General features: G+C 45.3%; 1 protein-coding gene across 1 annotated transcript in view; it reads right to left on the minus strand.

The window, feature by feature from the left end:
- FNDC1 (fibronectin type III domain containing 1) overlaps positions 1-27,683 on the minus strand; it is a gene marked incomplete at its 5' end in the record, with an annotated part of 61,370 nt that extends 33,687 nt beyond the window's left edge. Inside the window, 6 exons of the mRNA XM_042016658.1 lie at positions 42-149; positions 808-995; positions 2,116-2,230; positions 4,046-4,144; positions 4,533-4,742; positions 27,665-27,683. Of these exons, the coding sequence (XP_041872592.1) occupies positions 42-149; positions 808-995; positions 2,116-2,230; positions 4,046-4,144; positions 4,533-4,742; positions 27,665-27,683 (739 nt within the window). The remainder of the gene's footprint in view (positions 1-41; positions 150-807; positions 996-2,115; positions 2,231-4,045; positions 4,145-4,532; positions 4,743-27,664) is intronic.
- Position 27,684: the final 1 nt, after the last annotated feature.

A 27,684-nucleotide genomic window follows, 5' to 3' on the forward strand; every position in this document is an offset into this window, starting at 1 on the left:
CACCTCCTTGAGGGAGTTAGAAACCAACAGCGAAGACTCACCTTTGACTTTTCCTTCGCTCTCTGGAAGAGCATCCCAGGATGCTGCTACAGAGGTTGGTTTCCCCTTTAGTGGCCAAACATCCAAATTTTCAGGTGCACTGGCAGGAGCTGGGAAACAGCCATACACAGAAGAGGCAAGTAAGGATCAACACAGTATACACCTTTTGCTCCATCTTCTCATAGCAGAGATTCCTATACAGCTATTACAAAGATAAACGTGAAGAGTACACATGGCTCAGGTCCATGCTTGCCTCTGCCACATCTATCTCTCAGATGACCATAGTGAAATTTTATTCCATATTTTTAGGAACATGAGGTCTGCACAAGACTGCTATTGTGGCTTAGCTGGAATGACACGGTGATTTGGTTTTTATGGACCACTTCCCTGTACCAAAGGGGCCTGACAGCTTCTCCATGGCAGAGGGAGGATTTAAATTTGCTGGGAGAGTAATGGAAGCCAGGTTGCTCTTCTCAAAGGAAGGGGCACATCTAGCTGCAGGGGTTAAAGGTGCTGACCTGTCCCACAGAAATACCCAAGTCATCTCCCCCTGTTCTCCTTGCACCACAAGAGCAGCTTGGTGTGCTCTCCTGGTGTGCTTCACTACTGCAGGGATGCAGGCAGCAGCACTGAGGCCTTTCCCATATTCTCAACCCTCTGCTGCCCCAAGCAGTCACTTGGCTCGTTCTGGCTTTCCCTCAAGTCAGCCTTATTCCACAGCTCAAACCCTAAGACCTGTGTTACCCCAAGGACTCTTTGAATACATACCTGCCTCCGGGGTCCGCTGGTAAACAGACACGCTCCATTTGCCTTCCTTTTCTCCCTCTGAGATTTGGATGGCAAACTCGTACATAGTGTCTGGCACCAGGTTCTCCACCAGTGCCCGCCGGTTGGACACCTGCTTGTAATCCCACCTTGCTGATTCCCCCTTTTCCCGATAGCGAACATTATATTGCCTAGCATCAGAAACACAGGAAAATAAAAAGTTTGCATGTGGAAGCCTAGCACTAGCAGAACCAGAGAGGGACAAGGATGGTTTGCCCTCAGGTAGCCTGCTGGGGCTTAGGGAGGAACCTACCGAAGTGCAAACAACAAAGTACCAACAACAACAAAACTCAGCATATTTTAAACAAACATTTTTGCCTTCCTCTAATGGAGTATGATTGCTTTCATCCCCAAGGATGGACCGCTCTTTCCAGACTCTTACTCAAAACACCCTCTTCCCTGGGGAAAGCTGCAAGATCTTCTGAGCTGAGCCAGGCATCCTGGGGGGCTCCACACCACCATCTCAGTGCCCCATGGCCATGAGCACGGCCAGGTTGCTGGCAGGCCCTTGCTCCCAGAATAGCACCAGTGGCTCAGTTCCCACGTATCTGCCTAGATAACTGCTTCCACAAAGAAACAGAGAACATCTACAGTTACTAGTTTTCCTGCTGTGACTCTCAGGGTATTTCAGCACCAGTTTGCACAGCTCTTCAGTGTTCCCAGGCTGAGCAACACAGTCCAGTGCTTTCAGAGCTTTAGCAGTTTCCAGCCCATTTCCTTGTTTGTTTTGGTCTCCAACTGCTGCAGCATGCTGCTACAAGCCAAGCTCTCACTCACAGGAGCCCCAGCCTGCTCAGCCTCAGCTACACGGGGCTTCTGCAGGATCAGAGGATGCAGGGTGTGATGATGGGTGTCTTTCCCACTGCAGTGATGCTTCCTTCACCCACAGCATGGTCATCTCGAAGCTGTAGTCTGTTTTGACAATCCACCTCAACACCTCACCTATGTGGGCTGTACCCTGTCCCCCACTCCCTCTCTCCCCATGCACACTCGGGGATTTGCTGACTGTGGTGATATACCACCACTGGAATAGCCAAATACCCCAGCTGGTGCCAGCAGCATTTCATAAGAGATGTAAACCCCTGTAGAACAACACTTACACAGATCTCTAAATGCTAATGAGCAGGGTCCTGGGAGGCAAGCTAAATTATTCTCATAACCAACAGCAATTAAATAAGTACAAAAGCATTCAGTAGATATCTGGCAGCAGTTCCCCTTCAGTACCCGTTTAAAAAACCCAGGGCTAAGTACCTATTTGCTGCAACCTTCCGCTTTTCATACAGTGGGTCTGTCCAAGTAACAAGCACAGACTGAGAGGACATAACTCGAACAGTTATGTCTTGTGCCACCTCCACCTCTTCCTCCTCTGAAATGGCAAAACAAAACAGCATATCAATAACAACATTGGCGTTCTCATAAAAAACAGCAAATGTCTTCAACTGACACTGTAACATGCACACAGTACAGCTGAATTAGAAATACAGGTGGAAGTGGAAAATCAAGTACATTGATTAATGATGGTATTCCACAGAAAGATCATTTCTTTTGTTAGCTGTGTGCCTGCAAGACCAGAGTTCTAATACATTCTACAGTCCTTCAATATTCTATTGGTCCCCAAACTGTTACCCACAGCAAATGTTTTATTAGCATACTGATATTCACCATCTCTGGCAAATGCACTGCTAGAGGTACCAGGAGAGCAGAAATTTTGTCTTAGAGAAAATCTTGAGATTTTAAAATTTGGGTTAATTTTGAAGGGCAATAAAACCATTCTTCACAAGGGAGAATTACTGCATATTTTATGGTTTTAAATGCTTCAAACACATTGTTTAAATTCAGCTTTTAAATTTTTTATGGTATACAAGGAAAGAAATGGAAAAAATCATTGAAGCGGGCTGTTTTGACATATCAGAACACCTTTTGCAAATATTTTACAGAATTTTACCATTAAGTGAAACTAATTTGATATTTTGAGGTTTTGAATTTTGATGAGGTTCCCTTTTCAGTCTGTCCATCAGAGTTGTTTTAGTCTAGTCTATCTACTGGCCAATGAAAGATTTATTACTTTTCCTTACAACTGTAACAGCAACTATTTCCAAGTGTCCCAAAGGCACAGAATGTACAAGGAACAAGCTTTCAGCCAGAGTTTTATAGACAAGTAACACTGGAAAAAATATCAATGTCTCAGGAAAGGAAAGGAGCCAGTAAATGCTGGAGGATGACCTCATTCTCTAGGGATCTTATGTATGACTGAAATTCAGGGAGAGATTGCCCTTCTCTTCAGCAAGTGGCACATTAGCCTGAAATCCAGCACTGCCTGCAGAGATGGCAGGCAGCAGGGAGGCACATTTCCCCTCTTCCAATCAGGTTTTTAGTGGGGAGGGTTCTCAGCCAGTTCCAGGTTTTCCAAGCCAAAGAGCAACTAAACAAAAATGGCCAAGAGGACCCATCTCCTACTCACAAGTGGCTTAGGGGGCCTATTTACAAAGTTTTGCAATGGGAGCACCTGAAGAAAGAAACTGAGCATGAGAAATGGGTGGGCATCACCTCTCCAGAAGAGGTGTGAGATGGGATTTCAGTACCGTTCAACCACAACTCTCAGCTCTGGCATAGGTGTTCATCACCATCAAAATATCCTAAATACTTTGCCATTCCTATGCTATTCACATCACAGTGTGAGGGGGTGAAAAAGCACACTGGCATGGAGATGACTCAGAATCTCACTCATCCTTTTTAACCATGGCAGCAGCACGTAATGCCTTCTTTCCAAAAGAAAGTGAAAACTTTTGCTGACCAGGTTGACACTTCTGGTAATCAACCCTTCAGAAAAGGGGTTATGGATCTGAGAAGAAAGAAGGCATATGATTTTGGGAGTCCTAGCTTTGATTTAATCAAGTCTTGTCATGCAGTTACTGAAATGCACAACATTTGTCACTAGATAGAGAGGAGGAGATTAAAAAAAAAACAAACCAAACAATACCTCAGAAACTCAACCAACTATGTTACAGAGTTGTATTATTTCATTAATCCTGCTTGAATTAGAGAATTGGAGACATCAGTCAAGCTCTTTAACACACAGACAAAAACCTAGTAGCTCCAGCACCAAAAGAGTAAATATCACAAAGCTATCTCTGCATCCAATTGTCTCCACTCATTGACAGTAGATGTGAAAGAAACATACCTGTGACTTTTCTTTTAGTTAAAGATGACCTATAGACAGGTTGGCTCCGTCCCTGTGAGCTCCTTGATGGAAACGAAACCACATGAACTGACTCAGAGGCTGTGCATGCAGGGAAAAAACAGAAGGTTTCCTGTAACCTTTTTCATTTAAAAGAAAGAATGGATTTCAGAGCAGTCCCACCACATGCAAACAGAATTGGAGCTATGGCTCTTCTCTCCACCCTTTCCCTCTGCTGTTAATATGACAAACTTGTAAATGGTGTCTCATTTAACATAGCATCAAGTTCTCCTGCAATTTCTACCCTATTCTCTAGGCAATACCCTACCTCTGCTAAGATACAGAAGACAATTGTAACAAGTATTTTTATTTATAGGAAGAAGGGTTTTCAATGGCTAGGACAACACGCGATCTGTGCTCACCTAGCAGCCACAGGGGATTAGAGAAGTGTGCTAGCTAAGCCAGGTGCTCTCAGGGAAACCTGACTCACCTAGTTTTCTCGCTTCCTGGTTTTGTCGCTCTTGTGGCATCGGAGCATAGCTCATCCTTCGGCTGCTCTCTCCATACCCACGGGGGTAACCTTGGGATCTGTTGCGTGGACCTCTGAAGCCTGCTCCATAAGGTGGTTTCCACCGAAAAGGTAGCGTGCCATCTGGAGACTGGGCTCGCACTCTCAGAGGTCTGCTTGGCACGTCTTTCTCTTCAAAAAGTAAGCAAACAGTCACAAAAACCCCCTGACAGTCATTATGAAGCACATTATTATGGACACATACAGCAGTCCACATATGTCTGTTACAAGCACATCTATTAACATCAGAATAAAGGGCATAATTTTACAGCTTTTTAATTTTTTTTATAACACCAAACTGCAGTAACAATAAGCTTTCCAAGCGGGAAGTACAATACTCAACAGTGTCTCTTCCCAGGCCCTTCAGACAGACTGGTGCAAGATCCTGAAAGTGAATACATATTGTGATACAAGGACTCCTGCCAGAAACTGGGGATGTCTTGTATCTTTCCTGTTTAAATCTATTCCTTTTCCTCTTTTAAAATCCCCTTTCCCTAGTTCAGGGACACCAGTACATTATTTTTTGGCAAGTGCTGAAGTTCAACATAAAATGAAGCACAGAACAGTTTTACTATTAAAAGCAGGTTCTTTTCTCCTAAACCCATCTCTTATGGTTCTGCTCCCCAACAGACTCATATCTAAAATGTCTGTTCCACACACGGCTCAACTCCTGACTTCCCAAACTTCCATTACATGATCCCTTGAGCATCCAGCACTGTAAAATGTACCTCATGCAAGTTGGGTATTTTTTAACATTTGCTGACACATTGACACCGTTCTTTTAAGAAGTGGCAGTGATGCAAGGATTCCTCAAGCAACCAGCCTGGTTCTCTGAACAGCATCTCCAGTTACTGTGCAGGCTGCAAGCAGGAAAAAGGGGCTGGTATCACCAGCCAGCACTGAGATCTCATACTTGTACAGATTTTTCCCTCTTATCTTTTACAGTTCACACTCACAACAGGTTTTTCTGTCTTTTCTAGTAATGCCATTCCACCAAGTACAGTATTCAATCTTAAACAAATGTGGTTTTAGGAAACGAGAATTGTATTGACCCTAAGGCTGAATGCAGGGAATCAGATCAGATTTTAAAACCAGAGCTTTCCAAGGCTTCAATTACTTTCCTCATGGTAGCACCACACTCCATGGCAGTAGAGTTCCCATTTCACTAGTTAGTTCCAGTTTCTGTTTATCGTTCCTCATCACAGTTTGACCAGCCGGAGTCTGAAGGCACCCAAGATGGAGTTATCAGCAATGGTTAAAATGGCATTGCTAATAACTGCTGATCCATCAAAAACAGCTTTTTTGTGTGAAGTCTGTGCCAGGCTTTACTAGAAAGGGATTTTTCATAAAAAATGAAGAGCACCAGCAGGAGCTCACCACAGCCCGGGAGCCATCAGTCTGGTCTGGGATAAGAAGATGAATCTGGGTTCACACCTCCTCATACAAGTACCTACCAAGTTGCTGTCCCACCAGGTTTAGACATGCCAAAGGGTCAGCACTTCCCAGTCAAAAGGACATTTCACACTCCTTAAGTCCCCAACAGAGCCACTGTCTCCTGCAGTCACAGCCCCTGCACCTCACCATTCTCTTGTCCTGGTCTCCTGCTCTCATCTTGGCTCTGGGAAAAAAATGTGGATTTCCATGAGGACGGTAACCCTAGGACTGCAGAGACTGAGCCACAAAAAAACTCATTGTGTCCTAAAGACCAGAGTTTTGTCCTCCTGGCAAGGCTCATTCATGTTAAAAAAAATCCCTCAAAACCACCACTGCCACCACCACCACCAAAAATCTCAACAAAAAATAAAACTGAACTAAACAAGCTACACTCACCAGAGAAGGGATAGGAGAAGGAAGAAATAAATCCCATGCATCATTTAAGTCATTCAACTCCTAATGTAGTCCCTTCCTGTGGGGATACTGAACTTCCCAGGAACAATAGTCTTAAACAGTCCTAATAGAACTAGCTACCAAGTATTTGACTGAACTTAATGTTGAATCTTCCTAATCTGCCCATTATTTATCCCTGTAAATATCCCTTAAGTATTTTTTCTCTTTTGTTCCAAAACTGATTTAACAGCTTTCTGGACCTCCACTCTAGTCAAACTAAATCAACTGGTAATCATCTTCAGAACTCATCTAAAGAGCTACCTGCAAGTACATTAAAATAAAATGCTTTTCTATATTCTGGAAAATGAGAGTCACTCCCTTGTACTCTCTTCAGTACAGAAATCCAATATTACTTAGAACTGCAGGAATCTGTGTATAGTACCTTGACCCCAAAAAATTCAGGGCTGATTAAAGCCTTGGTATTGACTTTTCACAGATTAACTGTCTACAAGTATTGCCAAAATTTCTCTGTGTGTCAGTACTGTAGGAAAGCATTTTCTAAATTATGTAAGCCCAAAGCACAAGGTCTAAGCTGAGGGTAAAACATCCTCTGAACAACCACACAAGGAGGCAGCTTGCACTTGCCAAATCATACAGATTCTTCAGAGGGTCTCATCAATTATCTAGCAAAGGAAAACACAAAATAGCTCCAGAAGAAAAAGGAAGTACTGACCCCTAGCAATCAATCTATAACTGCAGGGGAAAACATACCAAGTGACTCAAACCTATTAAGATACAAGAACAAAACATAGTTGAAATTTGAGGTCACAAAAAATCAGGCACTTCAATTTACCAGCACAAGTCTAGATACAAATTTTTCCTTTTGTCTTCCATAGTCAACAAAAACTTTTCTACACTTTGCTTCTATGTGCCGTAACTTCATGAGTGGAAAACTGGACCTATAAAATGTGTTCTGCTGCAGAGATAAGACATAACTTGGCACAGTCAGTAGACAATATCCATATAGTTTATAAAAAACTATCAATCTCTCTTTTCCCTTCAGACAGAAGTCTGGGAGACTGAGTGACCCAGCCAGGGGCAAAGTAACAGCTGGCAGGCAGAAATTGTAGCTGCTGAGAAATAACAAAGTCATCAGAAAAGGCCAAAAATGGTAGCTGGCAAATGAAATCCTGCAATGGGCAACTTGACCAAAAATCATCATAGGCTGCACTGCCGCAGCAAACTGGTGGAACTTGGGAGTTTTTTTAGGGGCAAGGTGGTGTTTTGTGTTATTTTAAATTAAGTTCTAAGCATCAAATGAGACCTACTGATTCTGAACCCTGTGCTTGAGACTACTGCTGCTTTACCAGACGTAACAGTATGAAAGAGTAAAGAAAAAGTGCCGAACTGCTCAGTTCATTCATCCTCCTCAAAGAGTAGATCCCTGTCTTAAGAAGTCCTTAATTATTCCCTAAGCTCAACCAATTGTCCTCTGAGGTAAGAACCTTGCACGACTGACCATCTGCAATCCTATTTCACAGCTGAGCAACTCAGTTTATGGACACCCTGCAGTTTTCCTCTCAAAACCCACCACCAGGACTAGAAATGTACCTCAGCCAGATTCCTCAGCCAGTGGTTCCTAGATTTCTGAGCTATTTCTTTGGAAAACAACACTCTATATGCTATGCATTCCATAAGCGCCCAAGCCCTACCACCATGAAGGTGTCACCTGTACTTGCAGCAAAAAATGATAGGTAATTCATGAACAGAAAAAAAAGAGGCATTATATTTCGACTCTTCAGCTGGTAACTCTAAATTTAACTCCATTTGTGAGGTGAGACTCTTCGTAAAACATTCACACTCATATTGGCCACTCCTAGATGTAACCGCTTGAGCGGTGACACTCAAGTTCAGGACACACACGCCAAACACATCCTAAGGCAACTCTACAGGTGCCCTGTTTTTGGCAACTTGTGAAACCAAGCCAGGATTCTGCCCAGGGGTGCTGAAAGACTGAGGGATGCCACCCCCACAGAAAGGACCAGGGCAGCCTGAGAGTAAAGCCCCACACTTACGTGGCAGTGTTCATGTATTGGGTGTATCATGGCCAGACCTTACCAGAAAAAAGTTTATTGTTTTCAAAAATACTTTGCAACATGATCACTTCTTTCTTCTTCATGACCCCGACAGGTGCTATTTTCCACATGGTGCTCTACCATCTTCCAGTAGGTAAATCACTGTGTAGATTGGCTTTAAGGGTTGGGGCAATTCTGATACACCATCTTATTTTCTCACCCTATTTGAAATAGGTTATGAAACAGTGTATTTGAAAAGGTGAAAGCAGAGCTTTACTAGCAAAGCCAGACATCTAAGCTCTTCAGTCCTTGGTGCAACTTAAGGTTTTCAAACTTTGTTGATTAGTCATGAACAGGAAAAGAAAAATGTCATTTTACTGTAACTGAAGAGCACAGGGGAAAGAAAACATCACACGTTTCTCATCCAGCAAGCCACACAGGGGTGGCTGCTCTCCTCCTCATCTTCACATACTCTGACTGTTACCTGTCACCATACAGCTAACCCCAAGCCACATGAGCAGAAAAGGAAAGAAGAAAGAGGACAGACACAGTATCACAGGAAGATACTAATTTTCCACCCAAAAATTAATGCCCCATGTCACTTTGGCAAAGTGTTACTGGAATTTTTTTAAGTTGATGGTTTGATGCAAATTTGGTTGAGAAAATGTGAGCAATTCCACCAGCTTCAATGAGGGCTGGACTGGGGCCATCCCAAGAAGAGTTCACTCTGCAAAGATATTTCATGCAGTGGGTGAGCCAGCTCAAACAGTGCTGATGTGGCCCTCCGAACTGCGATGTGCTGACTGCTCTAAATGCACAAGACTCTAAGCTCAATGATTTCCTTCAGACCTGCCCTGGCACAGAGCAGAACACGAGCTCCAGTAGGGATCTTCAGAGCACTGCAGCAGTTAACACGTGTAAAAGCCTAAGTATGTGACCAGATGAAGTAGGACTGAAATGGGAGAACAAATCTATCCTGAGGCTTACTGGGTCGGTAGGTCCCCTAACGTTTTAAAATGCACTGTTAACCTTTTCCCTGTGTGGGCTAAACAACTCTTGCTGCTAATTTATACACTCAACATCAGATCTCCTCCTGGAAATAAGCTAATCAGTTAAAGCAGTAGAGTCAAGTGACATAAAAATCCTTTGTTTCTTGCAGAAAAAATAAAAAATCGTTTAGCACATTTCCACACGCTTCTGCTTGGCACAGAAAGCAGGGACTGGAACGCTTTCGTTCCTGCAAAGCACAATGGAATCTGTGCCATAATTCACTGGGCTCCAGTCAGGAGTTTTGGGCAGAGGACCAGTATCCAACGGTAATGTCTGATTTAAGGAAAGCGATTCATTATACATCTGTAGAGGAGTTACCTGGCATCCGGAGGACATTCTTTAAATTGACAGCATCAACAGAAGTTTCCAGTGCTCCCTTTGAAGAGCCCTCTGGATGCTAAGCACAGTGGACCAGGGCGTTTTCCAAACTCAAGAATGTAATTCTACACGATTAACACGTGTATTACGACTTAGGAAAAACCAACAGTGAGTTATTGAAGGCTTCACGTTCTCCCACTGACATCAATGCACAGGCTTCCTTCTGCATCAGTGACCTTTGAAGGGAGCCCACTGAGGCTGGGCTGTGTGTCTCTCACACCCACTGACTTTGGATGCCTCACATCTCGGCTTCTCCAATGATCAAACCACTGTGGTGGCAAAGGCCCCCAGGAACCCCACAAAGGCTGTCAGAGCACACTGCAGCCATGGACCTGGTCTGCAAGTGCCTGTCCAGGGTGTTGTCCAACACCTGCCTGTTCAGTGAGTTGGAGAAAAGACGGTATTGGAGTGACAACAGCTTTGGGGACTCCTTGCAGGGACAGAGCAGGTGAAACCAGCTGGCAAAGGTACAGGGCTGCCCTCACCATTGCTGACTTCACCCAGAGGCTGAGCTGGGGGACTCCTTTTCATTAATTTATTGGGCTATAATTGTCTGTCTGTTCTCCCTGAAGACTGTGCCCTTGGTATCTTGCCCTAATCATCATCTTGCTCATCTACATCTGCTAGTGCATGTATACAGCCAAAACCTTTAAACTGCAAAAAATCATCGGTGACCATGTTGCTCATCAGGTAGGTATGGGCACAACAAAGAACTCCAGTATCAAAGCAAATGAAGCACACAGTCACTGCAACCACCTGTGAGGTACAGACAACAGGTATATGGTTGTGCACATTCCTTGCATGACATCTTCCTCTTGTCAGTCACCCTGAGGACAGAGCTGCCTTCTAACCCTGCTGCCTTGTAGGTGTGACTGGTTGGCTTGAACAGGCATGGTTTCAAAACTTGCATTTTCCATCTTTCCACATTCTTCTCAAGAGATGCTGTGGACAGTTACGCCTTAAAAACAGCCCCTTTGCTTTATTCTACATAGTCGTGTCACTACAGCATACATTTTTCACTTATAATCATCACTTGAAGACTGACATTAGTCTCACAAGCACTTAAAAATATCCCTCACCACATGCATTTGAGTTCTTTGATTCAAGAATTCATTCAAAAGTCTTCAGTGCTCTCCCAGCTTAAACCTTGGTAGTTCCCAGCTGAAGCCTTGGTAGCACACTTTGTCTCCAACTCATTTTGAAACCTACTCCTGCTCTGGAGGGATCAAGTCATTGCTCCTTTAGGTCCAATTGGAGAACAAAAACCCCTGAGAGTCCAGAAGAATTGAGCAGGTGTTTTGCACGCTCTCCTGGATGCACAGCTCTGGCCCTGAGGCTCCTTGTTGCCACTCTCACTAATGTGCATGGCCTGGTCTCCAAAACACATGGTTTACATCAGGCCACTGTTTCAGTTCCTGGAGAAATACAGCCCACTGCTCAACTCAGCAGCCACTTCTGGGAGAGTAAAACATGAAACCTATTCCAGCAGCAGGCCTCCTGAAAGCTTCCAAACATAAGGCAGTGAGATGGATATGGATGGATATAGCATACTCTGTAAATTCAGGCACAGTATGCAGGGGTGTCACCCTTCTAAAATAAAATCCTCAATCGCTAAGAGAAAAGGGAGCAGCATTTATGAAGAATGTACTTTGTATGTCATAAAAACTTTAATTATTCCCAATTCCCTAATAAGTACAAAACAGAAAAAGCTGATCATTTGGCAGACCCATTTCGGAAGTGTTTTTAAAACCAGCTACTCCAAAACCAGCACTGGAAGGTGGCTTTTAAACCTGCCACTCAAACTATCCCTGTGTCTAGATACATTTCCTCCACCTGGCCGTCTAATACTGACTTGCATTGATATTAGTCCATTTTTCTTTGGGCTCCTCATCAATGCATCTTTCAAGGTCCTGATAATATTATCTTGCATACATTTGAAGTATTTGAAGTTCTTCATCTGGTGAAAATAATTTTTTTTCTGGTGGATTGCTCTCTTTTACATGGCTTAACCATATCAACCAGAAATACTGCCAAAATGACTGACAACATAAGGATTTTTCTTCCTGTGCAGGACAGAGCCATAATTCCAACTCCAGCTGTTCCCTGAGAGTCCAGAAAACAGATGATTAGATGGTATCTTCAGCAGAATTAGGCTTACAGCCTTTAAGTTTCTGATAAAAAATAAAAATCAGATCTATAATATCTGAGTTTCAAATGTTAATGCAGGTATCCTTTCAATTTTTGTTTACTGACTTCAAGTCTAACCTTTTCTAAACTTAAAAATGGAAGACTGTAAGGAAGGACTGAATGCCTGTGGTACTCCACTTTGACCTGAAGCTCCCTGGCTTCACTGGAAACCTGTACTTTATCATGCCTGTCACTGAAAATTTAATTTGCAAGAAGGGGGACTCACTGATTTTACGGAAAAACAAGTTTATAGCAAAGCTCACCTATTTCTTTTACATCAACAAAGAGGAACAGCTTGAGGTGTCAATGGATCTGATAAAGCCATTGATCCCAAATGATTCCATACACACCCCTTCGACGCCTCACCTGCAGGATAAAGCAAGTATTAGTGCTTCTCTGCTGAAATGCACCTGAGGTTTCCCAGTGCTGACACAGCACTGCCTCACAGGACTCCTGGCTGTCTCAACTGGCAGCTCCTGTGACACTCAGATTCTTCCTAGTGGGCAAGAAACTCACATTCCTTGGCTTCATTGGATATTCAATTGTAGAAATAGCACAAATATCAACTTACAACATCTTAAGCCCTGTTTCTGAGATAAATCAGAGCCTGAGGCTCCTTTAAATGGTGCAGTCTGAATTTAATCTGACTGCAATCACAAACATGACAAAAGCAGAGGATGAAGTTAAAACTGAGCTTGTTTTCTTCCAGATAATCCTTGTACCAGCTGTTCTTTATCCCTAGTCCAAAGTTCAGTGACAGGAAGGAAACCTGCCTGAGAAAATTAGAACATGAACCCACACCAAGCAGCTCATGACATGGCAAGACACTGTCAGGAATAAAACACCCCTCTTCAAAGTCTGTGTCTTTCCACGCTGTGTTCGTGACTGTAGACACCACATTGTTTTACCTCCAATTTGTTCTTGTTTTCATATTCATGTTCTTTATTTACTATAAATTGTGGTAACTTCTGTGTGTAACAGTCTAAGATGAAGCACACACTACATCAAAACCATCTCAGGAAAGCTAAGAGCAAACATAACATCACCACAAAGCTAACATACCTACAATTTTGGTTAGTTTCCTCTCGAAAATTAGGGACACCTGACTCATACTACTTTTTAATGCATATTTTTATTGTTAAAGAAGGTCTTGAAAATACACTGTCTATTGAAGAGAAGTGGACAGCACAGAAGATAAACCCACACACAACACATTCCTGAATACTTGGAAGCCACACCTTCCCTTGGCATCCCTGACTTCCAGCTGCGTGCATGCACCATCCTCACACTCTCCTCACAGCCACCTCTACAAAGGCTGGGGCCTTTAACAGCATTGGCCCTGGAAACACAGCTTAAACCATGTCAAAGAAGCCCGTTGGTACCACAAGTGGTAACACTCTCCATAGTGGAGAGAACTGGGCTTTAAACACAGCTCACATTGCTCTCTCTGACTGCAGGAGAAGGTGGGAGAAGAAATCCCTGAGAGATTCCAAAGGCAGCAGGATCCCCCTGAGCAACTCCATGGCTCCTGAGGGCAGACCCAAGGGCACTCACACATCCATCTATCACTGGTGCCTGGGGCAAACTCATGGGTTTCAACAGGCTCTTCCATGCAAGCTCCTGGAGAGGAGAGGGCTTCCCTTTGCTCTCCACTACCCCAGTCTACTGCTTGTCCTTCAAACATTTCAAAGGCTGTTGGAGGAATGGGGATACTCTAAGTGCCACTTGGAACCCAGGCAGGATTTTGGCTGCACAATCCGTGATGAGCAGCAACACTCTTTCCTCTAACAACCTGGCAATTTCCATGACAACAGCAGAAGAAGGCATGAAGACAACACAAAGCTTGCACCAGGATGGATAATATCCCCCTTGTAAAGTACACTGACTCCCACACTGAGAGCTGTCACCTCTAAGACACAATCTCTACATGTGTTTCTATGAGAAAGAATTGACTGCTGGTACAAATGCACATGGTAAAATCCACCATGGCAGTAAGAAGAAACATCAGCTGCTAGCACTGCTCCATTTAACTGAAGTTTCTGGTACTTTCATGAAAACCTGGAATAAAACAGAATATTTGCTCAGACTGACTTAGTCTCGGTGGCTTTCTCACATTCTGTGAAGCTGCCACTGAGGAAGTGTTTTCTTTAGAGATTTCCACATGAAAGAATATATGCAGAGCTTTCTTTAAGTTGAAGGTGAAACTGATGCTTCTCCACCCACAGCTGATGCCCACACAGGTATGGCTGGATGGGAAGGATGACAGGATTAGAAGCCCACAAATGCTCTTCTCTCCAGCACTGACACCAGCATGGAGCTTGTATGGTGCTGCCCTGCCCAGACTGGATGTGGGTCCTGGATGTGTGAGTTACGTTACTGCACTGCACTGCACTGCAGCTTGCCCACATTTATTCTCACCCCCACGCATGAGACAACTTATTTCCCTTTAGCTGGACCTCAGTGGATACCCACAGGCGAGGTAGTAACAAAATGAGAGATTATTGTTTCTAGGCTGTCAGGCATCCCCTCCACCACTGCTCCCTCCCACCATGCCCGCAGCCTGAGGTAGCTTTGATGTGGCTTGGCAGGGGACACAAGTCAGAGCCAGAGCATGTGCTTCTGTGAGCCAGCCTCTGTCCTGCTCCCCACAGCTATGGCCATAGATCTCCAGTAAGGAAAACACACCTATTAAAACTGCACTACTCATTAGGAGGCTAACTAAACCGTGGCATCTTTATGCTGTGCACCTGGATCATTTCTTATGAACCTAAATCTTCACTCCATTGCTCTCCTTTCATATCAGTGCAATCTCGTTAAAATCAGTGACGTGCTACGGAAGCAGTCAAGTGAAGAATGATGCCCTGCTTGTTCAAAGGCTGAAGAAAACATTGTACGTAATTATCCTGATGGAAGATATGGGCTAGGCTTATGAGAAGTCACAGCAGGCAGCACAGTTCTCTTTCTGCACCAGCTTTCACTCCAACCTCATCAAGCAGTGGCCACCAACATCAATAAAGCGCAAAGCTTTGCATGTTTCGTTCATATTATTCACTTTATATGAGAATTTTATTTTTCATTAAATACTTCTATCCAAACACCCAATTTCCTTCCAAATTTCTCTCAGCTGTTGGTTGCTGGGATGTTTCATGGCCCTTCCTCAAACCAGGAGACAAACGGTAGCCTACAGCCTACTCTGTATTGGTTTGTGACAGGCTCTGGGAGGAAAGTGACAACTCTCAGTCACCTTCACCTTCTCATCCCCTGAAAAACCTGTTCATCTTGGGCACTTGAACACCAGAAAGATATTTCTGAAATGAAGATTGGATTTGAATCCAAAGTGTTGGCAACCTGGATGCTGTGGCTCTGCTTTTTTAGTTCATTCCTTTATGCATACCACAGACTTCACCAAATCATGCTCAAGCATCCTACTTGCAGTTGGGGGGGTGGTTTACACCTCTCTCTGAAACCACCTCAATATAGATAGATACATTTGCTCCCGTACCCTATGAAATAGCACAGATTTTTTAATCTACTGGAGATTCATATGTTTATGTAAAGTCTTTCCATTCCATCTCTAGCTGAAGTGTATGTTCAACTTTCCATTCAAACTGCCAAAAATGCTTCAGACTCACAAGGTCAGAGAGTAGGAATTCAGGCTTCATCATTCATTGAAGGAAAAAAAAAATTTAGAACACTCCATTTTTATTTCATATTTCAAAGCCTTTCATAAATCAGAAAAGTTGCTTTCCCAAGGTGCAGGTTTGCTAAGACCAAAACGCAGGCTCAATGTTAGTCTCTGCTCTTTCATTAGCAGCTCTCAGAGATTAAGTTTCTTCACAGAGACTGGAAAACATACATCTTAAAATCACATAGCCTTTGCTGCTTCCTCTTAATGGAAAATGCAAATAAAAACCACTAAAATATTATTTATCTGCCTCTAATATAAAACTGTTCACAATTCATGTCTTGAAATAACACCCGCTCTGATTCTTCTAAGTAACTTTTTTCCACATTATTTATTGCAAAAGCTCTTTCAGAAAGTACACACGCAGCTTTGTACCCTAAAAGGGAAGCTGGTGGCACACACTCCAAGGCTCCCAAAGTGCAAAACTCATAGGTCCTAGATAAAGTGCATGCCAGGGAAATGGACACAATACTATTATTGCTATTCTTGGGAGCTCATATTAGGTTGGGCTCGTATAGACACAGATCTTCATTACTGATAAATTACTTTCTTATTTCATTTCCAAAGAGCAACTTTCTGCAGTCATGTTCAAAGCAATGTCTCCATGCAAAGCCCTGGGCTGTTTCACACATTATAAGCAGTTCTATCATAGCTGAGCAGACACAACTGTGACACACAGCAGCAGCCACCCGGATTCACCTCATCACGGTTTGTCACGCACTAGCTGGGACAGTTGGCAGAGATTTTACCCAATTAATACCCTTGAAAAGCATCTGAACATATCAAAAAGATGCAGTCACAGCTCTGCAGGTTTGCAAAAGAGAATCTATGCCATCTTCCTTGGGTTAGCCCAGGGATATCTAAAACTGAAAATACATGTATCTACATTGGTTTGGTCTCCAATGCTGAGGTGCAAGACTTGCAGCTTCTCCCCACAGAGCACAGAATATCCCTGACCAGTGGGATATACAGCAAGAGGAGCCTCTGGGAAAGAAAGTCAATCCTTCATGTTAACAAAGCCTCTGCAAAAATCAGGAGAGCAAGTCTCAGGAAGGGCTTCCAGAGTCTTTAACATGCCATAGCTAGCAGCCTGCTAGACCTGTACATTACTGATGTCCATGGACTCCTATTTTATGCTATTTATGTTTGGTGTTTGAACACCCAAAGTAGGAGATTTGGAAGGATGGATGCAGTGGAAGGGTGTATTGATGCAGCCCACTCTCCGACTGCTGCTGGGTGACCTGTGACACCGAGCTGACACTGGTGCAGTTCAGAGGAATGAAGCTTTCTAATACCAAAACACCCACCCAGCATTGCCTGCTCTGCTTGTGAGCTCTGAACCACCCATCACCAATGCTGGTGACCTATAATGAGGTAGTGAGGAACAATAATTCCCCTTCCCTTCAAACCTGAGCTTCTGAGGAAAACCAACCCTTACTTCTGTGGCAGTGGTATCCTCTCCTGTCGCAGGGCTTTGCCTGCATCTATATGGCATGCAAGGACATGTTACTCAGTTATGGCAGCCTGAATCTGGGTGTTCTGTGTGGCCAGTGGGAAGCAGGCCTGCAACAACAGCAGAGACAAAGTCCTACCCTGGATCCCTCAAAACAAGGCTGGCTGCTAAGGGCAAGGCAAAGAAATTTGCACTATTTTACAAGTAGCTTAAGCAACTTGCTACCGTTTTGTGGGTTGGCCATCTGCTACCATTCAGTAGCACAAACATTTTGCTAAAGCTGCAAAGCTTCCTGAAACACAGTGATTTCCTTCCATACAAAGGGGCCCCAAATTACTCAAAAGCTCCTACAGACATTTTTAAGTTTCAGTATTTGCCTTCTCAGTTTTTATAGGGACTGCTTGCAACCATAACAAAAGTTTGGAGGCTTTAAAAATGTATTTATATAGCACAAGTAGAGAAAAAATATATTTGCAGAAGGTCTAACTGCTGAAAAAGCCAAATGGCTCATTTCACATTGCCAAAAATCTTGCAAACTCTGTGTCTAATTTTATGAGGTTCTTATGTTTGGATTCATAGGGTCTGTTTCTGCCACCCTTACTGAAATTACTAGCAGCTTGTTCTGTAAGGGTCTTTTTAGATTTTTAGAAAAATCTTGCTTCTCCCAAAGGAAAGCAACAAGTAGAAAGGTAGGCATGTGCTAAAAATAATTCCCCCTGTCTTCAGGCACACCACCTTCCTTCAGAAACATCCATACTAACTCATCAGATATTCTGATGCTTACTCCCACCAGACCAGGAGGTCCATCAGTTACCTGAGCTCTCACTTCAGCTTTCTCAACTGAGCTGAATCCTTCCTCTCTGTCTCTCTCTCTGCTGGTGGTCCAAAAAAAAAAAAAAAAAAAAAAAAAAAAATCTTGCTTTCTCTTGTATTTCCTTCTCCCTTCCCTCTGTTGACACGTGCATGGACATTTCCTTCCCTCCACTCCCAAAGGCAGTATGGACACCATCCTCTCCCAGACACACTCCCCCTGTGCTGCTGTGCAGGCAGAGCTGTGCCCACACCATGCTGCCTGTGACTGCTCTGTGCTAGCATAACACAGGACAGCTGGCTTGTCACCACCACAAGGAAAGACTTAAGCCAATGCAAGGCCATTTCTCTTTTAACTTCACTTAAGTTGTGGTTTGAAATCTGTTTCCATCCCTCCAAGGTTTCACACTTATTCCCATTCCCACATCACATCATCAGCTGCAGGTTTCCAGCCCGACCTGCACAATGAGATACCAAACACAACCAGAATCCCACAATGTCTCATAGCACTCACCATCCCTCCCTGAGAGTAATTTAAACAGTTGTTTTGCAGAGGAAAGTAAGTGTGTGTGCAGAGGTGTCTGGCCCTCGGCAATCAGCACTTCCAAGGGCCATGGCACATCCTGCACTGGGGGCTGACATGCAGGGAGGGCAGATGAGGTGCACATATGTTCTGAGACATCTTGTGGCAACAAACTTGCACTCAGCAACTGAACTCCAGCAGCTCTGACCTGACTGGGAAGGGCTTTCATGAAGACATGTACACTGCCCACTGAGCATTCAGTCCCCTGACTCCCATGTACTCTGCATGTACTCAGGCTCTTGGAGGACTGGCTTGATCTACAGTAGCCATTAAGAGTGAAGAAAAGGAACTCAGTGCCCTGGCACAGCAATCATCACATGGCAAACACAATAATACATTACTGCACACATGTAACATGAAAATTCATCTTGCTAATATTGCTGTTTAAGGTTTAGACTTTCTAGGTTTTCAATACTGCTGCTGCTCCATCACAGAAGATCTTTTCTGTTTAATTTCATTTTCTCTTGACTTTGTTTCTTTGTAAAGACAGCAATTTTGCTTTGGCATACATTCAGCTTTGGGCAATTGGGCAACTCACAAGATATCAGTCATTACTTCTTGTTTGGAAAATTTGAAGTAGAAGAGAGTAGGGTATTAGGTTGGGCAGTTCTTCAGCACTGCAGCATGGGAAAAAGCATTCAACTCATTTTTAAACCAGGGCCAGTGGAGCTCGGGAAAGATGAGATGTCACTTTGAAAGTTTGTCTTAGACCTTTGAATGAAACCAGGCCTTGTGATCCCCAACCCACATCCCCAGTAACACCACCTTAGACACGTGTCAAATACACATATTAAAAATACATGTGATCTGAAATCATCCTGAAGTCTCAGACCAGCAAAGCCAAATGGACCAGTTCCACGGCTGCCATTTGGTTTTAAATTTTTTATAGCACCTCTTCTTTGGGAGACCAGAAACATCAAACCAACGGCACAGCTGGTGTCATACGTGAAATCCCTATTTGTGCTTGGTCTTTGCATATTAAGTGCTTTAATTAATTAATTTTGAGTTAAATATTTTTAGAGTAAATCTTCAAATTAACCCATCAGCCCAGGTACAAAAATCCAGTTCCATTATCAGTGTTTTCAGTTGTTCAAAATAGTTTATTAAGGGAGTTGCACCCTTCCCAGTTAAAAATTCCCCAGTTAAAAATCACCAACTTGCCCCTTTCAAACTTCAAACCACCGGTACACCATAAGAGTTACCTTTCCTGTGTTTACTGTATACTTTTACAAGTGTTTTAAGATGTGTTGGATGTATTTTAATACCTTTTTTAGGTGTTTTCACTTGCATTCTGATTCCAAGGCCAAAAACCCCAGTTCTAACAGCCAGCAGCTATTTTTAGCCATAGAGCCATTACTCTGCAGGCAAGCTCCAAGGCAACCTGAATACCTGAATTTTAATGAAGGCATTGTAGCTCCCTTATCTCAACTAATATCACCCCTCTGACAACGATGAGCCATTGGTGGATAGAGATATCTATCAAAGGGAAAGAACCAATCACTTACAACCGAAGGGGCGGGTTGTGGGCAGACTGGGGAGGAGCAAAGACACTATAAAAAGAACGAGGCAGAGAGGCGGGGTCTCTTTCCCCTCTCGCTCTCTGCAGGCTAGCTGTGGGGGACGCCAGTGCTGGGTGTTAAAAGCCTACTCCTATTAAGGAGCCGTTAGTAATTTTTTCCTGACTTTGGACCAGCTAAAAGTCAGCCCAGCACTGCAAGTTCTTTTTCTCTACCTGAGGTCTAGTGCTGTCTCAGCCAGAAGATCTCAAATCCCTGCGCTCCTGGGGCATACCATCTACCGAGCCGTAGGATCCCAAATTTTTGTATTTTTCTAATTTCTGTAATTTTTCAATTTTTCTGTTTTCAATAAATTAATCTTTTTAAGAGTTGTGTCATTTCTCACAGCTGGGACAAAGGCTGACACGAAGCTCAGCTGATGCAGACAGCAAGGCTGCAAACACGTAACCCAGAGCATCCACTCCTGCGAAGTGCAGCGAGCCCTGGGCCGAGGCACCGGATTGCTGTCGGCTTCACACTGCTGCAGCCTCTTGGCTCCTGAGCTGAGGGCCATCTGCAATGCATCCCATGCTAAAGACCACACAAGTACGTCACCAAACTCGGCATGGCTTCAAAAGGTGATGAAAAGGAAAGACATGCAGACTATGTGAAAGTGCAGCTTAATTGCTCATGCAGAGTCAGATTCTGATGCCATTAGGTACTTCCATGGGGCTGCCACATGAAGCAAGACACTACCCAGCAGGAGTTACAGCATCTAAATCCAGCTCTCCATCTATCTGGCTACAGCCTGTGTCCTGCAGTGCTCTCAGAGCTGCCCGAAGATCTCAGCAGCAAAGGCAAAATTAAACACTGTCTTCCTGAGGCTGAAAACATGAAGCCTGGCTACTTCTCAGGCTGCAGGGTGGGTGCTAGGGGTGGGCACTGGGTGCTGCTCCCACACTCCCCTCCCTCAGCACAGGAGCATCCAGGGGCTCTGAGAGGGCTGGCCAGGCAGATGGCAGGGCTTGGGGCTGGACTCTGGGTATCACAAGCTTCCAGCCATGGCAGCATGTTTTGCCAGTTACATCTGCTTCTTTCCATTGAGGGAATTTTAAGGTAAACTCAGTAGTTTTTCCTTGGTACCTAAACCCTTCTGTACAGCCTTTCAAGGATGCCACTCTGAAAGAAGGGATTAAGGTCTTCATAATAGAATACTAAAACAAATTATATTGACTATTCAATTTCTCTTATTTCTGTCTTCTTTTTAGAGACAAGGAAACACTAACATTCCAGCTCCAGCCATCCTGCACTTTTTCCCAAAAAGAAGTTTCAGTCAAAATATTGCATCCAACTATACAGTAAACATGACTAATAACCATTTGAAGAGTGGCCTCTTATTTTACAGCAAATGTACAACCAACTCCTGCAATGGAAAAATAATCAGTTTAGCGCAGGAAGAATACAACAGTTGGAAAGATTTGCTGGAACCAGGACCACTGCGAGATGCCCAAAAGGACTTAAAAACTATGTAATAGTGAAATAGCTGCACTGGAACTGTGAAACATGAACACACTCCACAGCCCTCAAAGAGTACTTTACTCTGTTTAATGAAGAGCTGATTTGATGACTGAGTTACTCAATGAAGAGGGCTGATTTAAAATGCACACTTCTCCAGACCACTTTTTAATACGTACATAGTTAAATTTGGATCTACGTTTTATGTGTTCTTCCAGGATGAGGAGAAGCTTGGACTGCCTTTCTTACCACAGGATTTCAGCATTACATTTGATGTAACTAACAATTTCTCTTTGTTTAGGAAAAGCTCTCTGTTTAGAGCACACAATTTCTATATGTCTTGGGTCTTTCTTCCACTTTTCCTTGCTTCACCACTCCTTGAAACTATTTGCGTTAAATACAGGCCTGCCAAATGCAAGCACCTATACTTGGTGGAGTACACCATGGAGACACATGCAGGCTGATTTCAGAGGCACTGACAAGTGCTCAGCTCTCAGCACAGCACAGCAATGTGACACAGCCAGGGCACACAACCCAGCCTGGCACGTGGGACAAGCTGCTGTCTCCCACTGCGCAGACGTCATTTATGAAAAGCTAATTAATGGTGGGCCACAGCTTACAAGTTCAATGAGAGTGAGGTACAGGGACTGCTGCTTGAGAAAGGTACAATTTAACCCAGAGAGATTTTAACTATCCTGAAAGTGCTGTGAACAGAACAAAACATGCTGAAGTTTAAACACACATTTGCAGAAAACCTGAGTAGGAGAGAAGACCTTACACGACATCCCAGACAGCAGTTCCAGGGAACTGGGGAGGAGGAATTGCCATTTCCAGAGCTACGTGACCCAGAAGCCACATGCCTTAGGAGGGCAGGACACAGGACAAGAGGTGTGGAGAGAGGTGGGTACCAGGTCCCATCCAGCAGAGAGGAGGCAGAGGGAGCTCAGCAGCCTGCACAGGTCTTGCTGGGGACCAGAAGCACATGAGCTGTCAGCACAACCTCTCATCTCCCCACGCAAATCAAGACCACGCAATGAAGGAGACACTGTGCAAACACTGTTTGATGTCGCTCTTGTTAACTCTGCTACCAGTACAGTAGTTAAGCACTCAACCATGTGGTACACTGTGGAAAAAGTTATTTTTCATTACAAGCTTGTCTAAAGAGGAACCAGGGAAAGCAGACACTTTCCAGGTGCTTGTACATCCCCCATAGGAAATTACTCCAACTACAGAGGTGCTGCAGGCAAAAGCTCAAGTAAGAATAAATGTGAGAGCTGGGATCAGAGTGTGCATTATCAATCTAGCCAGGTACAACGGCAGCACAGAATCCCGCTGGTCTAAATGCCTCTTTGGTAAGAGCAAGCAGTAGAGATGCAGGACTAAACCACACCACCCCTCTAAATCCCTAGGCATCCACGGCATGGAGGAAAGTTAAGGAACGTGTGTCCTGAGACTCAGAGAACAGACAGCAAAGCAGAAGATCTCAGCAGTTCTTGTTGGTGTTTTTTTTAAATCTTGTGCTATTTAAGCCACTGTCTTGATCTTGGCAGTGCTTATTTTGGCACTTCAGTTTGTGAACATTCAACACAGACTGTAGGTTTTGCAGCCAACAGTGCAACAGAATAAACAGCAATATAGCAAACACATATAAGAAAATGTAAACATGATTTCAAAGGCTTTCTATTGGGTCATGCACAGCAAAGGATTTTTCAGACAACCTCACATTTCTTCTAGACACCCATCACTCCTCTACTGACCTGAAAATGTAAGCCGTACCACTCCTCAGGGGCTATGGTGTTAGTTCAAACATAGCCAAAACGCAAGTTCTCAACCCACGTGGAAGCAAAATACTTGGGCTTCTCATGAGACAGAGGGAAAGGATCTGCTCAGGTTCAGTATCTGCTGCTCCCCTCTGGATTTCACTGCCTCACAGCCCAGCAGTTCATTGCTCTCTCTCGTGCTGGGCAGGGGCACTGGCTGGAGAAGTGAAGCCATCTTTCTCATCTTGGGGAATAATGAAAACACTCATAGATCCAAGTGAATTAAATTTCAACTGCATTCAAAGGAATAAAAACAATCCCGCAGTGCAGCACACCAGTGAAACTGTTGCTGCTTTAGGGAGCTGTAAAAGAGAAATGACACGTGGCAGAAAAAGAAAGGTAGGGGTAGAAAAAGACAACAGGGAGTGCTTGCACCTCCCTGAGGGATCAGTGCAGAGTCTGCAGGGCTGGGAGAACCCTCTCAGGGCTGTACAAAAGTGTGGTACACCTGCAGCTTGGGGGAGAAAATAGCAGCATGGAGCTTCCCACAAGGAAGGCACATCAATGTCCACACCATTCACTCTGGAGAAGTGACCACTTCTCCAGCTTAGTGCATTAGCAGTCTGCAGGAGACATACCTAGCATCTGTGCTCCCTTCCTCTTTCCTCGCAGAAAGCACAACCAAAGGTAAACGTTCCCATGATACATGCATGCCCCTAGCTATGGTTCACTTGGGCAGGCAAAGAGGGAAGTAAAGGAACACTAATTTATGAAGACAGGTAACTCAAGTTAAGCAAGATAAGCAGATCCTGACACTTCAAAACTAAGGGGGAAAAAAAAAAGTGTTGATTTGGCTGCATTTTTTTGCATATTTGGGATCACACCGAGGCTACTGAACACGGGTTCACTCTAGAGGTCTTTGGTTACGAAAAGGTTCCAGTCCTGATTATACCTGAGCTGCAACAGCATAAATTTAAGAGACCTAATGCCTGGTGCCAGCACATCCCAATGCCAACTTAGCCACACTCCTGAGCACTTCCTCAGTGACAGAGGGAGATATGTGACATAACTCCTAGCTAGAGAAACCATGGATCCTAGACATGCACCAGAAACTGAGCCTGAAGGAAATACTGCTGTTCTTTGTTGATGTGAAGACAACAGCCCACATGCAGACAGCTGCATAAAATTTGAAGCAGATCTAAAGTGCAACCCAAGTTATCTTGAGAACTTTAGAAGTCACATTTAAGTGTCCTACATGGGAAATATGAGCACTGAATGTGTCTGAGGTATATTTTGGGGCAATTGAATGCTCACTCAACACAGGGGATCATAGAGACAAGATCCTATTCCCCCTGCTGGCATGTCTTTGTCTTGCTGCATTATCTACTCAGCCCCCCTCTAACTTCTTTCTGTATAGATCAGCTTCTGAAAGCATCTTCTTAACCATATGTCCAGCCAAAATCAGTCTGCGTGCTGTCTGAAGAGCGGGAATCACAGACTTGGACAGCACAGGAGCTTTCATACATCTGACACACCCAGAGGCTGGTACAGAGCTATACAGTTAAGACCATTACAGCACTGTCCTAAATAACTGAGAAGATACATTCCTTAGAGCTAAATGAAGTGGAAAGTTTCCTTGGAGACCCTTCTGCTTTCTCTGTTTATGTCAGACAGTCTAGACACGGAAGGAAAATGAGAGTTAATATTGCTGTCAGAAAGGCTCGTGCTCTGAGCATAGCCTCTTCTTAATGTTTCTCCCAAGTTTCTCTCACTGGCCACAGGTGGGGCTTGTTTGTCTAAGCTAATAAGGTGGGTTTATATAGCAGGACTGTTTTCCATAGTCAGTATCCATTCTTCCCCACATGGGATCTGGCAGCAAGGAACAAATCTCTCTTGGCAGTACACAAAGCGGATCTGCCCCCCAAGCTGGCTCCAGCACAACACCCTTCTCTTACGCTTTCTTGGCTCGAGGATTGCCACAACAATCCTGGGCACAGGCACCACACTGACTTTCCATTTTGATAAACAGAGCACAGTCAATGACAGCACCAGCCCAATGCCAGACCCTTACTGGGGAAAACTCTTTCCTTTCTTTCCACAGACGAAACTTGAAGGGCTCTTTCACTTCGCTGGAGCCCATCCACTGAGCCAAGGCAGCCTCCCTGTCTCCCAGACACGGCACTTGGACAAAGGCTCCAAAGTGCAGAGTGAGTTTGGGACAGGTCCCCTAGACAGAGCACATGCAGTGAAGGTGGTCGGCAGGGACCATTTCAAACACAGCTAGAAGGTGAGAAAGCAGGACCAAGGGCAGCAAAAATGCTCAGCAATGGCTTTTACCCCAAGAAAGAACTCCAGGATCCACCAGCCCTCCTACCTGAGGCTGCACTTGTTCAGGACACAGTCTGTGTTTAGTAGCTTATAAACCACTCTCTAGACTGGAGAAGGAAAGTGGTGCCCATTCAATGTGGCCAGCACACCCCCAAGGACAGGGAGCACACATGCAGCCCACATCCAGTCCTGTACAGCCACTCTGGGGTTAACAACAGTATTCCCACTCCAGCAGGTTTTGGTGTGCTCCAGAGTTCCATAGCTGGGAACCACACAGAGCTCTGTGCAACACTATGCCAACACATTTGGGTTTGTTCAGAAATTGGCCTAATTTCTACAGCACATTGGTGTGGGACTGCAAACAAGGAAAGACTATATGGATATTACATGCAAAATTTTTAGTGAAGGATCAGAATCTCCAAGAATCACTTTACACAGTCAGGGAAGCAATAGCCTGCAAGCACTCAACAGTTAAAACTTTTCCTCAGAAACTATGACACTTCCCATGGATATTTCCCTCAACAGCAGAACACAAACTCCTCTGCTCCCTTCCCTCTTCCTCTCACTTGCCAGTAGGCAGCCCAGAGATCCAATTCCCCCTCCATTTACCACTGCCACAAGGGAGCAGTATTATAAATCCGCTTCCGGGGGTGTGATCCCAATCTTAACCTGGATGGGCATAGCAAATTACAGAAAGAAAGATTGCGGTTCCAGGTTAAACAGATCATTCCTTTCCGGTTGTTTAGCTGCACACTAAAACTCACCAGGAGCCACGGGTGACATGAAGTCCCGCGCTCTGCTGCACAGCCCAGAGCTGCAGGGAGGGTTGGGGAGGATGCTGTCGTCCTTGGCTGGCTCCTCTGCAACTACAGCACGGGGCTGGAGATGGGACAGCCGCCACATCCGGAGCCTGGGGACAAGTGTCCCTGTGCCGCTATGGCCACTGTAGCCCCAACAGATAGAACCTGGCGCTGAAATGCCTCCGTATGTGTGTCTGTACCTGTCTTCAGCCGTGCTCTAGTGCAGACCTCGCGGGTACAAGCTGAGGAGATTCAGTTCGGCATTGCCTGCGGTGCAAAAAGTGCCGCGGGGGCTGCAGTGAACGTACACTGCTTCCACAAGGGAAAGGACGGGGCAGATCTGCCACTGCCTCCCACAACCCCACCTCCAGAGCAGCTTAAACCGGAGGCCGAGAGCCCGGAGAACTCTGAAGCCTCGCCCAGGCTGATACAGGGTTCGATCCACAGGACTCCGGCGGCGGGAACGAAGAGAAGAGGGATCTCTCCTGCCTTCCCGGGGAGATGCAGCGCTGGGCTGCCCGGTGTCAGTGCCGCTAACCGCGCGAGCGCCGCTCCTCAGCAGAGCCCAGACGGGACGATGGAACCAGCACGCGGTTCCAGCGGTAAAAAGGCATCCACGGGCTGAAGGCAAGCGGGAGGCTGTCACCCTCCGGTGCCCTCTGCTCACGTCTGGCCGCGAGCGTCCTTGTGGGCTGCAGCCCTGCGCTCCGGAGCAGCGGGCTAACCCCCGGAAGGTCCTGGCCGCTCTCCGAGAGCCGGGTGACCCTCGGTGCCGAGGCGAACCCGGCTTTGCAGCTCCCCTGCCCGCTCGGGTCTCCCTCCGCGCCCGCGGGGGGCACCGGCCGAGGGGCTCGCACAAACGGGGCAGAGGCAGGTGCCTCCGCCGGGGCAGGGAGGCGGCCGGCTCGGCCAGGGTGTCCCCCGCGATGCCGCCGCGGTCCCTGTCCCCGTGCCGGGCGGGGGCAGAGAGCGGCGCCGCTGGGCATCTCCAAGCACCGTGCCACCCGTGAGCCCCCCGGCCCGCGGCACCTCCCGCCCCACGCCGCCGGGCAGCGACACGCGTGGGACGGCAGGCGCTCACCCCCGCGCGGGGTGGCTCCCGCGTACCTGGCAGGGCGGCGGGCAGC

This window comes from Corvus kubaryi, unplaced genomic scaffold (assembly GCF_017639235.1).
Source record: "Corvus kubaryi isolate FWS band 111438036 unplaced genomic scaffold, C.kubaryi_AGA036_p1.0 split3-73, whole genome shotgun sequence".
NCBI classification, from domain to species: Eukaryota; Metazoa; Chordata; class Aves; order Passeriformes; family Corvidae; genus Corvus; species Corvus kubaryi.